At 35.7% G+C, this 13,948-nt stretch overlaps 1 protein-coding gene across 6 annotated transcripts in view; it reads right to left on the bottom strand.

Moving 5' to 3' along the window:
• Jmjd1c (jumonji domain containing 1C) overlaps window positions 1-13,948 on the bottom strand; it is a 170,403-nt gene that overhangs the window by 13,135 nt on the left and 143,320 nt on the right. For all 6 annotated transcript variants that reach the window (XM_087898192.1, XM_087898194.1, XM_087898191.1 and 3 more), the window contains 11 exons: window positions 12,303-12,517; window positions 11,211-11,363; window positions 8,646-8,735; window positions 7,910-8,037; window positions 7,398-7,608; window positions 6,745-6,959; window positions 5,834-6,112; window positions 2,808-2,976; window positions 1,945-2,035; window positions 1,167-1,297; window positions 509-631 (listed from right to left, as the gene is read on the bottom strand). In XM_087898192.1, coding sequence (XP_087754318.1) covers window positions 509-631; window positions 1,167-1,297; window positions 1,945-2,035; window positions 2,808-2,976; window positions 5,834-6,112; window positions 6,745-6,959; window positions 7,398-7,608; window positions 7,910-8,037; window positions 8,646-8,735; window positions 11,211-11,363; window positions 12,303-12,517 — 1,805 coding nt within the window. The remainder of the gene's footprint in view (window positions 1-508; window positions 632-1,166; window positions 1,298-1,944; window positions 2,036-2,807; window positions 2,977-5,833; window positions 6,113-6,744; window positions 6,960-7,397; window positions 7,609-7,909; window positions 8,038-8,645; window positions 8,736-11,210; window positions 11,364-12,302; window positions 12,518-13,948) is intronic.

Raw genomic sequence — 13,948 nt, 5'->3', positions numbered from 1 at the left:
AAATGACCGAGGTAGCTTCCTTCTCAGAAAGAAGAACTTGATAGTCTGCTCTTATTCTTCCCTAACTGCAGCATTATCAATTGAGCAAATCACCTACTTTACAGAGAAGTCATGGAGAAAAGTTAAAGAGCTATGACTTTATATTTAAAAAGGAGGAAGTGACTGACCAAGTTTTAGAGAAAACTAGACAGTGAAAAGTAAAATATATGAACATAGAAAAATGCTTTTATTCTTCTGAATCATGTTAGAATCACAAACAGTATCTCACACCCTCAAAACCTGGTGCTTAGGCAGCACAAGATCCCAAGTGAGTTTAATAAAATGCATTCATATATATAATACTTAAAAAGCAAAGGCTCAAATAAAAATATTTACTTTTAAAATGACTCTTCTACATAATAAAAAAGAAAAGCAGTTTTCAGGTAACAAAGGCTAGAGCTCCCTACCCCCCTACTGTGTTAGCCCTGTAATCCCATGGAAACCATGGCTAATCTTTAAGCATCTTTACCTGCTTTTGAGAGGACACCATTTCCTTTTGCTACACCAACATAGACCAGAATATTTACAACATCAGAAGCTTCAACGTGGAGATTTGTGGTTCCTATATCATGATCCTTAGCAGCAGCAACACCTGTGTGAGAAATGAGGTCTTTTATTCCAGAGTACTATATGCATCTATAAAATCTAGTCACTAAAATCTATCAATAGAAACGCCACACACAAAACACAATAAAAATACACAGACATGTTATAAGGAATTATTAAAAAATACTACTTAAATATACTGGCTGTTAATTCCTATACTACTTGATATTAAAAAGGGTTTCAATAGCATTATTTAAAAAAGAGGCTTACTGGGCTGGAAAGATGGCTCAGCGGTTAAGAGCACTGATTGCTCTTCCCAAGGACCCGGGTTCAATTCCCAGCACCCACATGGCAGCCCACAGCTGTCTGTAACTCCAGGATCCAACACCCTCACACAGACATACATTCAGGCAAAACAGCAACTCATGCAAAATAAAAATAAATAAATCATTAAAAAAAAAATCTTAAAAAAAAACAGGCTTACTAATAGATAAAAATCATTGGACAATTTGCATTTAGGCTAAAATCTGATAAACTCCCATAGAATCCCAACATAAAGAGAAATATAAACATATACTCACCATAGGCACTGCACAACCTGGGTCCTAGATCAGGGCGCACAAAAAACCCTGGCAAATGGGAGGCCAAATTGAATTTCCCTTCTGGGTTGCAATATTCTGGCAATGGCAAACTTCTCAAAAAGTCTTCATATCTAAAGATAACAACATAACAAACAACATAGCTTTAATTTTTTTTTTTTTAGTACAGACTAGCGTTTAAAGTATTCTGAAGTATAAAGTTCTTCTCCTCCCCCTCCCCCAGGGAAACAGACAGGGAAGCAAGAGCTTCTTTGTATTGCCCTTGCTGTCCTGGAACTCACTCTGTAGACAAGCCTGGCACGGAGATCCACCTACCTACCTCAGCTTCCTTGAGTGTTGGGATTAAAGGTGTGTTCTACCACTGCCCTCCAAGAAGTACAAAATTCTTAATTTGTGAAGAAGACTGCAATATCCTTCCCTTAAATTATATAACACAATTCTAGATCCAATCCCTTTAGAGTCTGAATTGGATTACTGTACAAGGCAGGCATAAAATATACATGATACTAATGTTTCAATTATACCTCCCTAAACATAACAAAATAAAAGCTCCAGCAAGAGGGAGGCCTACAACAAGACACTACAGTACCCTAAAACAAGTATTTCTTCAGGACAAAGTCTTCCCCATGGATGAAACTACAGAGAACTTAGTTTTGCTTTCTGGTTATTTATTTTTAATGAGAAAAACAAACAACCTTACTGCTTATATTAATAGTTACTTATACTAGGAAAAAGCCCAGTTCAACTTCCCAAGTCATACCTTGCTGGCATCATGGTCTTGAAGTCTTCTCCAGATGGACAGTCTTTCAACTTTAAAACAACCGTTTCTCCACTTTTGTTTTTCTGCCGTTCTACAAAAATAGTAGTTAGTTATGTGAGTTATAACGTAGGCCATTTTATTCGTGAAAGAAATGTGAATGGCTGTACACAGATGCTTCACAGTCTTTTTCTTCATGTATTAGTGCAGCACTGACACATTTTAGATTGTATGTGTGTGTCCAAGGAAGCTTGGATCTCCTGGAGCTGAAATTACAGGCAGCTGTGAGCTATCCAAAGCGACCAAACTCAGGTCCTTTGAAGAGCTGCCGAACTATCTATCCTGCCTCAAGATCTTATTATGGGATACATGGCACTAATCTGAAAAAAAAATTGCTCTTTAGAATTACTTATATTTGTTAATATTAGTCTTACATTTATAGCTTTTAATTTTCAAAGTGTTTAACATAAACTATATAATTTAATTTCCACAATTTTTAGGGGTTACCAAAAGTCCGTATTAGGAAACACAGTTTAAATTATGTCAAAAATAAAGGAAATTAGTTAGGACTAGAGTTAGGATTATGAACCATTATTTTGTTCTTGTGTGCTTTATTTCTTGTCTTTTATAGACAGGGTCTTATTTAAGTTCAACTGGCCTCAAATTCATGAAGCAGATGAGGATGACCTAGAACTCTTACCAAGTGCTAAGGATAGAGTTAAGTGTCACCACCCCCAGGGGTCTCTCTTTTTATAAACTGAAGAACAATGTAAATATGGATATTTCACAGGTGAAGAATTCAAGTTGTATTAGCAATTTATCATCTTTGGGTTATGAGTAAGACAACAGTGAACAAAATAACATACTTGAAATTTCTTCAAAACCATCCCAGAACTCCTTAACGTTGGCATTTGAAATAATGCTGTCTTTGCAGTTCAGGAGATCAGCTTGGTGGTCTCCAAAATCCAGACTAATTGACTCTGCCTTCCACAAGCTCATGTTCATTTTCTTATGAACACCAGAAACCACTGCAGGCTTATGAATAAACACAAATAGGTAACAGTTAAAAGACACCTAGAAACTTCAAAGCTTAAGTGTACATACATTATTAAGTTTCAGGCCCTCCAGCAAATTTGTGAATATAAAGGAAGTTATTTACAAATACTTCTGAACTTGGAAAGATGCTTAAATGTTGAGTGAAAACAATAATGAGAGAATGCCATGGCAAGAATAGTGCCATTTATCTATTTATTTGGCTCTTTTCTTGTTTTGACACAGGATGTTTGCAATGCAACACAAGCTGCTTTTCAGCTTCAGTTAGCACAGGAACTCTCACATGTGCCATCACACCCAATAACATAGCATTTTTGTATAGGAATTTCAATGGATAATAATTTTCAGAAAAGAAGTCTGAAGACTGCATTTATAGGTAGAAATATTTTCGGAGACTACTATCTATAGGCAAACTTTTTATAGGTACTAATCTATTTGTAAGTATGCAAGAAATGCATTAACACTTAAAAGTCAAGATTACAACACTGTATACATTGAATTTCTAACATTTAAAACACATTTGCTTTCACCTCTTCAAGAGTCCTGATAACAGCACAAGCATGATAACACAATATAAAGCTAATGATTTACTATAAATGAATCTTTTTTAGATCTCATGAATTCAGATTTTACAACACTGCTGAACTGAGAAACCAGTAACTAAAGATTTACTACTTCTAAAAATCGTACAAACTATAAAAATACATTAGTTTAATTGTTTGACTGATAAATTATTCAGTTTTTATTCCAAATAAAAATATAGCTCTATAATATAGAGAAATTATGAGACTATGACTTAGAGTCTCTAAAAGACATTAGCCAAGACATTTAAAATTCATCATAAAATAAAAGCCTCAAATTCAAATTTTTAACTACAGAATATTTTTTTAAAAAACTGCCCTGAGTCATGTCTCTTAGAACTTGGTCTATAAAATAAGCTTCAGGCTAGCTCAGGCTACATAGAGGACCTGGGTTTTATTCCCAGCACTTACACAGTGGTTCACAAACATCTGCAACTCTAGTTCCAAGAGATCCAATGCCCTCTGCTGGCCTTCACAGGCAACAGCCATGCAAGTGGTGCACAGACACACACACAAGAAAAACACCCACATATATAAAATAAAATGTAAAACAAAACAAACCCACGATATCTAGTTGAATGTCCCATTAATTGTTTTTTCAATCAGTTAATGTTCTTAAAATAGGCCCAGATACTAATTACTGCTGGCAATTCATACACCAGTTTCTATACAAAAGCACTCTCATTAAGCCTTTTACCAATCTTTAAAAAGATAGCTAACTGGTATAGTAAAATTAATCCACGTAGAATTCTAACGCTATTGTCATCATCTTACTTCCCAATCCGACCTCATATCTCTGGCATTATATTCCTGTAAATCTGCTGTGCTGTCAATTATTTTAAATTGCCAGTTGCAGCTATCCCTTACAATGTATGTTACAATTCCTTGATATTTAAGAGCCTTTCATTGTGATTTAAGCTGTGTATTTCTTTACCCCTCTCTTCTAGGTTCAGAACAAGCCAACCTAGTTACAGAGTTCTACAATAACTAGTATGTCAATTCATTCCATATTAACTAGCAAAATCTCACTCAACTCCTAAGTAATTCACAATCACCTGTTTGAATTAGCACCTTTGCTTAGCCATTCTTTTTTCATTTTCACAGCACATTTCATAAAGTCCTTAAAATCTTTAACACATTCATAAAAATTCATATGATTGTTTCCTATCAAAAAGTCCCAACATGGGGCTGGAGAAATGGCTCAGCGGTTAAGAGCACTGACTGTTCTTCCAGAGGACCCAGGTTCAATTCCCAGCACCCATATGGCATATTAAGCATTAGCCAGAACTCTTACCATCAGGAAAACTGATTTTATTTGGGCAGAAATAAAAGAAACTGTACTGAAGATTAGATAAAATGAAGGCAAGGCATGGTGGTGCTTGCCTTTTATCCCAACACTTGGGGAGGCAGAAGCAGTTGGATTTCTGTGAGTTTAAGGTCAGCCTTGTCTAAATAGTGACTTCCAGGACAGCCAAAGCTACATAGAAGAACCCTGTCACAAAAATCCAAAACCAAAAGAAAGATTTGATGAATTAAATCAGGGTGTGCAATCAGTGGAAAAGTGTATGCTTTACATTGGGCAGACCCTGGGTTTTATCACAAGCCTATAAAAGGTTAAAAAAAATTAACTATTTTCAAAATGTTTAATAAGCATCAAAAGGAAACACATATATGTTTTCATTAGTTTAATACAATTGCTTTTCACATTAATGAATTAGTAAAAGACAAAACATAAAACAGAACAAAGAATTAAATTTTGTACATCTATTACTAATGCATTTCTACTCATTAACTAAAGCTGTCTGTTAAATAATCTACTTACTTGTACAATTATATATATTTGGAAAACCCAGAAATTCAGAAAATAATTCTGGTAATTTTTTAAAATATACATTTATTTATTTGTTTGTTTGTTTGTTTATTATGTATACAGTGTTCTGTCTGCTTGTATGCCTGCAGGCCAGAAGAGGGCACCAGACCTCATTAACGATGTAAAGATGGTTATGAGCCACCATGTGGTTGCTGGGAATTGAACTCAGGACCTTTGGAAGAGCAGGCAATGCTCTTAACCACTGAGCCAACTCTCCAGCCCAAAGATGGAGTGTTTGTTGGACCTCCGGACCGGGGATTCGAACACAGATCCCTGCGGTGGAGTGCGCAGCCACATGGGCTGCGGCTAATTCTGGTAATTTGTAGTAAGCTTTCTCTTTACTCCTGCTCAGGTGCATGTAGAGTGTTAATCACTGTAGCACACTTACCTGTCCTTGTTTCCAACACTCTTTGAAAAGTTTCCAGTTATTACTGTTCTTATAATCCTTAAGCCATATAATATGCTGGTCACAGATCCAAGAATGTGGTATATCACTATATAATTTATTGCTTTCATTCATAGCAGATTTTCGGCTTTCTTTAGGTTCTTCATTAGGCTCTGATTTTACATTTATCTTGGCAGTTTTATTTGGTGGAATTTTGTTTTCAACAACTGAAGCAATGATGTCATCAAGAATGTTAGGCATAGTCCGTCCGCTTTTGCCACTCTATTAAAAAAAAAAACAAAAACAACAACAACTTCTGAAAACAATGAGGACCCTAAGTTTGGCAATGCAAGAAGTTTTGGGCTCTGAGGGAATTAGAAGCAATCATTCTATTTTACGAATTAGTGTGGACTCGGGCAGAGGGAGTAAGGCTAAAACCTCCAAAAGGTTAACACCTCCTGCTTGTAAAGAAAAGCAACCACAACATTTCATCTCTTTGGTAATTATTTTATTTTTCCTTTCACTTGATAAATAATTAAAACTTGTTTTGCAAGTTTTACAGATATTTTCATATAGGTCTGCTTTGCTCCACTACACATGTAACCTTGCAGCTGTAAAGAGTTATCTTAGAGCTCTCCTGCACGCCAACATTCCACCTGAGAAAAGACTCAAGACTATGGCTTTAAATTTTGAATTAGAATGAGACCAGACCTAGCTATTTACTTCATCTGCATCTTTTCTGTTAGAACACAGCTAACCATCAAATCTCTATACAAATTTAAAGCCCAAATTTAAAACCAGAGTTAGAGGTACAGCTAAATGGAATGGCACCTGCATAGCATGTGCAAAAAAAAAAAACAAAAACAAAAACAAAAACCCAAATCTAGCAAACAATAAGTAGCTGTTATACTCACTGAGGCCCCCATTGAATACACTGGAGCAAAGGCAATGCCAGCATCTGTAGAGCCCACTCGAAGCTTGCCAGCTGTAGTAGTCAGCAAATCACGAAGGGTTGAACCCTGTTCGTTGTTCTGGGAAGCTGGAGGTGATGCACTGTCATTTGGAGAGTCAGAGGCATCTTGTTCTCCCTCTTCTTTAATTTCCTTTTCAAGAGCAAATTCGTTGTTTTCTGAAATATAATTTAACAGACTTTTAATAGTAAAGTATAGGAAAACCAGGAACCCTGCACTACAGAGTGAAGAGTGAGAACCTGCTGTGGCACCAGTTTATTCACCTGACCACAAACCAGATGAGTTAAGTCCCTCCGAGAAGACTAACTTTCAATGGAAAAGGTCTTCCTCGGTATCTTAGATTTGTAGCTCAGTGTCTACCTGCTGTGGACGAAAATAGTCAAGCACTAGCAGTTAATTTACAAACAGAGTGTTCTGTTGGTTTTGAAAACTTCATAAATGAGCACATAACTAATCTTGATATCATCAATCTTAGGGAGGGCTGGTTCCTAATAGAGGGTAAATACTTTCTTGATCCTAAGCTATAAAGCAAATTATTTACAGTTCATGCACATTAAGTATACAGCCCTTGAATACAAACTTCAATAGTTGGTTACCTTGTTTTTCCTCTCTGGCTTTTTGTTCAGCAAGATCAGCTAGCCAGTGCAGCGGTGACTGGGACTCTGGAGGGGTCAACCTGCTGTCTGTGCTTACACTTCCAGGGCTGCTATCGCCATTACTCTGAGATTTCTGAGGGGTGGTCTGCTGCTGAGACTCAGGCACGCACAGAGAACTTTTATTACTGTGGTTAAGAACATTCTGTAAAACCTATAAGGGTAAGACAGTTGAATTTTCAAACATTATTTCCTCAATTACTCAGAGTTAAAAGCAGTCGTTAAAAGACATTTACACAATTAATAAAGAAGCACAAACCTAGAGCAAAATTTCTTTGACTTTCTTTTGAGATAGTCCCAAAGCATATCTCAGGTTACCCTAGAACTCATTTGTGCAGCTACAGCTAGCCTTGAATTCAAAGCAATTCTGCCATGCTGGGGCATTTAACTGAGTTTCAAACACCCACAGCTGTGTCATTTAACTATAGGCTGTATATGAATACTTTTGTACTTACTTGAGACACACCATTTATTGTAGGAAAATTTCCAACTTGTATGTTCTGTTTGTTAGTACAATGACAATGGGATTTAATACCATATTTTTCCCTAAGTACGTGCATGGCATCAAGAAGATCTGTCAACACTGTAAAACAGAACAGTGGTTAGTAAGGATTACCACTGGCTGTTAAGAGCACACACTTTGCTTAGTATGCTTGAGGACCTGGGAACAGTAAAGTACTTGTGATTTCTCACCAGCTATTATTCAGTAATACCCTTCCAAATAACACAAAACTACCACCAACCAAATTTGTATTAATTTCTTATTGTCTCATTATTAAGGTATCGGTATGCTCAAAACTTGTAGAAAGCTTCACTATAATCCAAATTTTATCATTATTCAATTTCCCTCTTCCATTGTTTCTGTGTGGTTTTCTATTCTAAGTTTAAGAAAGGATTTTTCCTGTCTTTATTAAATACAAGAGTTGCTACAATTTTGAAAACAATTCAATTAGTTAAGATATACTTTTCCAAAAAAAATACTTGTTTTTGGGGTGGGTGGGTTGGCAGTTGACCCTAACACCTGTTGTGTGTGTAGCCAAGGTTGTCCTCAAACACATGGCAACCACAGCCTCTGAAATGCTGAGCTTACAGGTACTCATCACTATGCCCAGTAAACACAACTGGCGATGCTCTTGCTGTATCTAGAGCACTCAGGACCTATAATACAAAGTAAAACACATCTAGACTTACCAGAACCAGGTATAATTTGAGTTGGCATTAAATGTTTATGATCGTGAGGCTGTCCTTTCACACACTTCATCCAAGCATACAACTCTTTATCTGTAAGATAAAATACCTTGTTTTCAAGGAAATTCTTTTTTAAGTATAAAAGTGGTTTTAGAATTGCATAAAATTGCAGTGGCAGCCTTCTATTCTGCTTTGTTCTATTTTTAAATAAGTCAGAAAAGATACTTAACCACCCAATGAATCTTGATAAAAGCACCAATTGAAATAGGAGAGGGGTTGTGTGTAGTAACACTTTCTAAAATGACTATTCTTTGCTATTGTTAATGTAGGGGTCACTTCTAATTTCTGATTCCAAACTGTAGTTACTCTTCTCTTGACTCTTAGTTATTTTCTATGCATAACAGGCTATACTTGACTACTTATACTGTATTAGACTATTTATACTGATACAAGTTTAAGGACACTGCTACCTTATTTTGCTACTGACACTGATATGAGCGTTGGGATGAGCCCTTATCTAATATGTATAGGGCTATGGATGAAATAACTACCAACATGCAAGCAAAACAAAGTTTTAAGACACAAAAAAGATTAACACTGTATAGAGCCAGTATTAATTGCTATTACTGATCTCAAAACAGGCTTCCTACATTGAGCTGCAATGTGAGGTATAGCATGGGACATTACATATGCCTCAGAGAGCTTTATGAATTTACTGACACAGACAACTACTTACAATGTGGATCTAAGAGCTTTAAAACAAAAACAAATTCAAAAAACCCCCACAAAGCTCAAGTAATTCAGCATAAATCCTAGAACTGCTTCGTTAAAATCCTAGATTAAAAAAATAAGATTAATTTTTAGTAAATAGACTTCAGAAGCATTCCTTCACAATCTGAAAGGGAACCTACAACTGGCGTTTACATTACAGTTAAGTTTAGATTCGCATTATGTAACAGTACATATTGAATCTATCCTCCATAAAAGCATTTAATGAAAAAGTCAAACAATATACAAGGACATGTACTCAGGGCACAGGTTATATACTTGAAAGACTAATATGGTCTCTAACAAGCTTTATAGATCCCAACTAGACAGTAAAATAGAAGCTAACAGCAATCCTATTTGTTTATTATAAACATTCCACCATGATTAAAAGGTGGGGAGAAAACTGTTATGGAGTATACACTATAACAATATAAAATAAGCTTTTAAAATCTGACAAAGGAGAAACAAAAGTCCCATGGACCTGGACAAAAAGAACACGTGCCCTACCTCTAAGCTACACCACCAGACCCAAAGAAGCTATTTAAATGCCATGGTGTAATTCTTAACATGGTTGTAACATTTTATTCACATTTACTTTCATAGGCCAGGAAAATACAGTTCAAAATTTTCAGAAATGTCTACTATACATACTTAGGTCTTATTGGTAGTAAAAAATGTATAAGAAAAAGATTGAGAAAGTCGGGCAATTCTACCAATGGGAAAAGACATTGATGCTAAGCCATGATTCTTCCTAACAACCAAGCCTAGGACACTGGAATGACACAGCATTTAACCCTTCGACAGTTTTCTAATCCCTACACTTCATCCTAACTTTGCCTATAACTAACTAATGGATACCAAGACTGAATAACTACTTCCTAAACAGTCTTATGAACACCGTTGTTCTCTTTTTGAAAAATATATAATGAAAAACAGGGTCTTATTATAGACCCTGAGCTGAAATTGAACATGAGTCAATCTTGCCTCATTTCATGTATGACAATACCCGTACAATAGTATTCTTTTTTTTAGTGATGGGGACTGAACCCCCTCAGTCTTGTACATGTTATGCAAGTATTCTATCAATAATTACATAAAAGGCTTGTGGCAAGCCTTGACGCATTTAGTAATTTCCTTTTAAAACTATATCTTCAACTACATTAGTAAGTGAAATATTAATACCATTTTGTGTCTAAAAATTATGGACAACAGTTTCAAAGTCTGTGCTAGAAAGATTTATGGGATAGCTGGCACCCATTTTTAATCCCAGCACTCAGGCAGTTTTAAGTCTGAGTTTAAGGCTAGACTGGTCTACAGAAAGTTCCAGGACAGCCCGGACTACATAGAGAAAGCCTGTCTCCAAACACCAAAAACCAACCACCACCACCAACAACAACAAAAAAGATTTGCTAAAGGGCACTAATGGTAGTATATTCTTGAGAAGTTGTTTAAACATTAAAGACTGGTAAGTAGAAGTACTCAATTGTGACTAACAGGAATGACTTCTGAATTAGAAGATTTCAGAAAGATATCAGAAACTGTGAACTGGAATATGAAAGCAAAAAGGCCTCTGCTAAATTTGAACTTTTGACTTAAGAAATTCTGCCTCACAATGGCTCTACCAAGGGGGTAAAAGATGAAGATGGGGAGCTTCATTCCAAATGCAGACACTACCAAAGCGAGGCAATTCCTCTTCCTTACCCAAATGTTATGACTATCCACAATGCAACATACCCACAACTAAGGAAGGACATGAGTAATAGAGTATCTCCACTTAATCCCATTAAGCTATGTGCCAACCTCTAGAACTCTTCCTTTCCTTGGCCTTGTAACAATCCAAGCAAGCCACGAACCCACACTTGCGGCAGACCCAGTGGACATTAAACAGTGTTGCTTCACACGCATCACACATCTCCCGGACACCGCGCACTGCTCTTTTCCAGGCAATTTTGGCTGAAATATGGAGAAGGCAGCAATTAAAGGCAAACATGTTGTTTGATTCACTTTTGGATAAAATACAACAAAAATAAAGATGTGACAATAAATCAATAATGTCTACAGCTATCTTAATGTAAAAACAAGAGTAGATCCTTGCTTCTCTATTCTTAGGACAGCCACAAACTAACTGTCCTCCTGCTTCCGCTTAGTTGAGTATGAGGATTATACTCAAAAGCAGGTATCTTGAAAATGAGCACTATTCTATAGAAGACCCAGAAAGAATCCTAAGGAAATATTTAAATGGCTGGCTTATACCCAAAACATGGTTACTACCATGTGTGTAATACTGCAAGGCTGGTGGGATCTGTGGCCTTAACCATTGGATAGTAAGCACTCATAGCCCTCTTTTCAGTTATGACACAAAAATACAATGTTTCTAATTATTTCCACATATACTTTGACAAATAATCCACTTATTTTAGGAGGAAAAATATAGAGGAAAAAGTGTACACTGAGAGCATACGCCACACATATGCCAAGTGCTTTACGTTCAAGTGAACAGAATCCATGTAATTAATTTGTAAACAAGTACATGGGTAGTTAACTTTTCTGTTTACAGGTCTGATATTTAAAGACATTATCTGCAAAAAGTTATAGTTAAACAAGAAGTGGAGATTCAAATATAAAAAACTGATAATGTATACACACAAATGATACAGTAAAACTTTTCATGTAAAAACATTGTCATACTATTTCATGTTGTAGCAGTTATGAAAACATTGTGATTTCATGAATAATCCGTTCAATTTCAAAATCTGTATCTCAAGTATGTAAGAGGTGGCATTAACACAGCTCAAATACCAATAAAATTAGGTAAGACGGGACTTACAGACTGAACACATACAGAGAGAATTCTTTAAAGGAAATCTGTAGAGTGTATATTAACTTCCTTACCATCTTTTTTCACCCAGGACAAAGCTGTTTTCTCAGATGTTACTAATTGACAGAACTTATCACCTATTATATCCAAGATATATTTAGAGGTTTCAACATCTATTTCATCATCTTCATAATTTTCATGTGTCCATAAACTCATGGCTTCATCATCATATTGGTCAGGAGAAGAGAAACCATCTATCCTGACTACTCCATTCTTACTAAATGACAATCTGAAACAATAAAACATAAAAGCATTAGATATTAAGATTAGAAGTAACTTTTATGCTTCTACATTATAAATATGTTATAATTTAAAACCATGAAATAGAATGGTTTCTTACAAGTACGTAAGTTATTAATCAATTACAAGCCTCAGGCACTATTTAGTGGCATGGTAAGTAGAACTGACTTTACATTATTTCAAGAGGTAAGGGTTAGGGAATCTAAAGCTCACCGGTACAGAAATTATCCAGCAGGCACAATGGCCTGATTTCCAACTTTCAATAGGGCAACACCAACCATTTATTATTAGGTAACTACAGTCAGCCGTTAACTGTTGGAACACTGTCCAAGCAGTATATGAGTAAGAGAGCCAATATGTCTGCCCAATGTTATCAAAGCAGTATTTTTATTTTTTGCTTTCTCTTTCCCACCTACACAATGATACACATTGCAATCTACCCTGGCCTTGAAGCAGCACCAATTTTCCTATGAAAGCTTCCTGAGTTCTGGAATTATAAGTATGCACCACCATGCCTGCCTGATGTGTTATTTTTCAACTATCCTTTTTTAGTCTAAAATTGAGAAAGTTAAAAATGTCTTTAATCATCTTGGAATTTTTAGTTTAGCATCATACACGGCTTTTTACTTTAGTGAGAAGTTTAGTTTTTGAGATAAGGTCTCAGAGTCCAGGCTAGCATCAAACTTGCTATACCAGCCTTAAAATTCAAAACCCTTATTCCCCTTCTCTGATAAGCATCACTGATTTTAGGTTATTTGAATTATTGTCAACCAGCTTTGTCTTTATCAGAATATTTCTTTCTCGCCTTCCTCAAAACTACTCCCTTGACACCACTGCAATTTCTTCCACACTTGTCTGAGCACCACTTCCTGTAACTGTAACATCTTCCTAGTCTGTCTTGCCTTTAGGGACTGTTGGCCACAGACTCCGAACTAAAGTGGAAAGAAAAAAAAAATGTATGGCTTTTGTTTTGTTTTTTTAAGATAATGTCTCTCTACATAGCCCAGGTTGGACTGAAACCCACAGAGATCAGACTGCCTCTGATACATCTGTGGAACCTACAGTAAGGACTGTGTGCAACTAACTACCTTATCTCTTTAACTTTCGTTAAGTATCCATACATTTTCAAATCAAATAGCTTTGCTGTAATCCTTGACAGGTTATAAACTTCACAAAGGCACAAGGACCAAAGATGATATTCAAGAACAAGAACAACAGATTTTAGAATGGGAGTTTTCACTGGTGGGATTACCTAGATCTCTGTTTTTTAATCAAGTCTATGAATAAGATTTTACATTTAAAGTACTTAGCAATATTTATATTAAACTAATAATATTAATTATAATTATATTAATTTTATATAATTAATATACTAATTTTATTAGACTCATAATCTATAAATGATTTTTATATTCTACTA

The sequence above is a fragment of the Myodes glareolus genome, chromosome 18 (assembly GCF_982192425.1).
Source record: "Myodes glareolus chromosome 18, mMyoGla1.1, whole genome shotgun sequence".
Classification (NCBI taxonomy): domain Eukaryota; kingdom Metazoa; phylum Chordata; class Mammalia; order Rodentia; family Cricetidae; genus Myodes; species Myodes glareolus.
The sequence above is the reverse complement of the archived record's forward strand: the minus strand, read 5'-3'. Positions and strand labels throughout refer to the sequence as shown.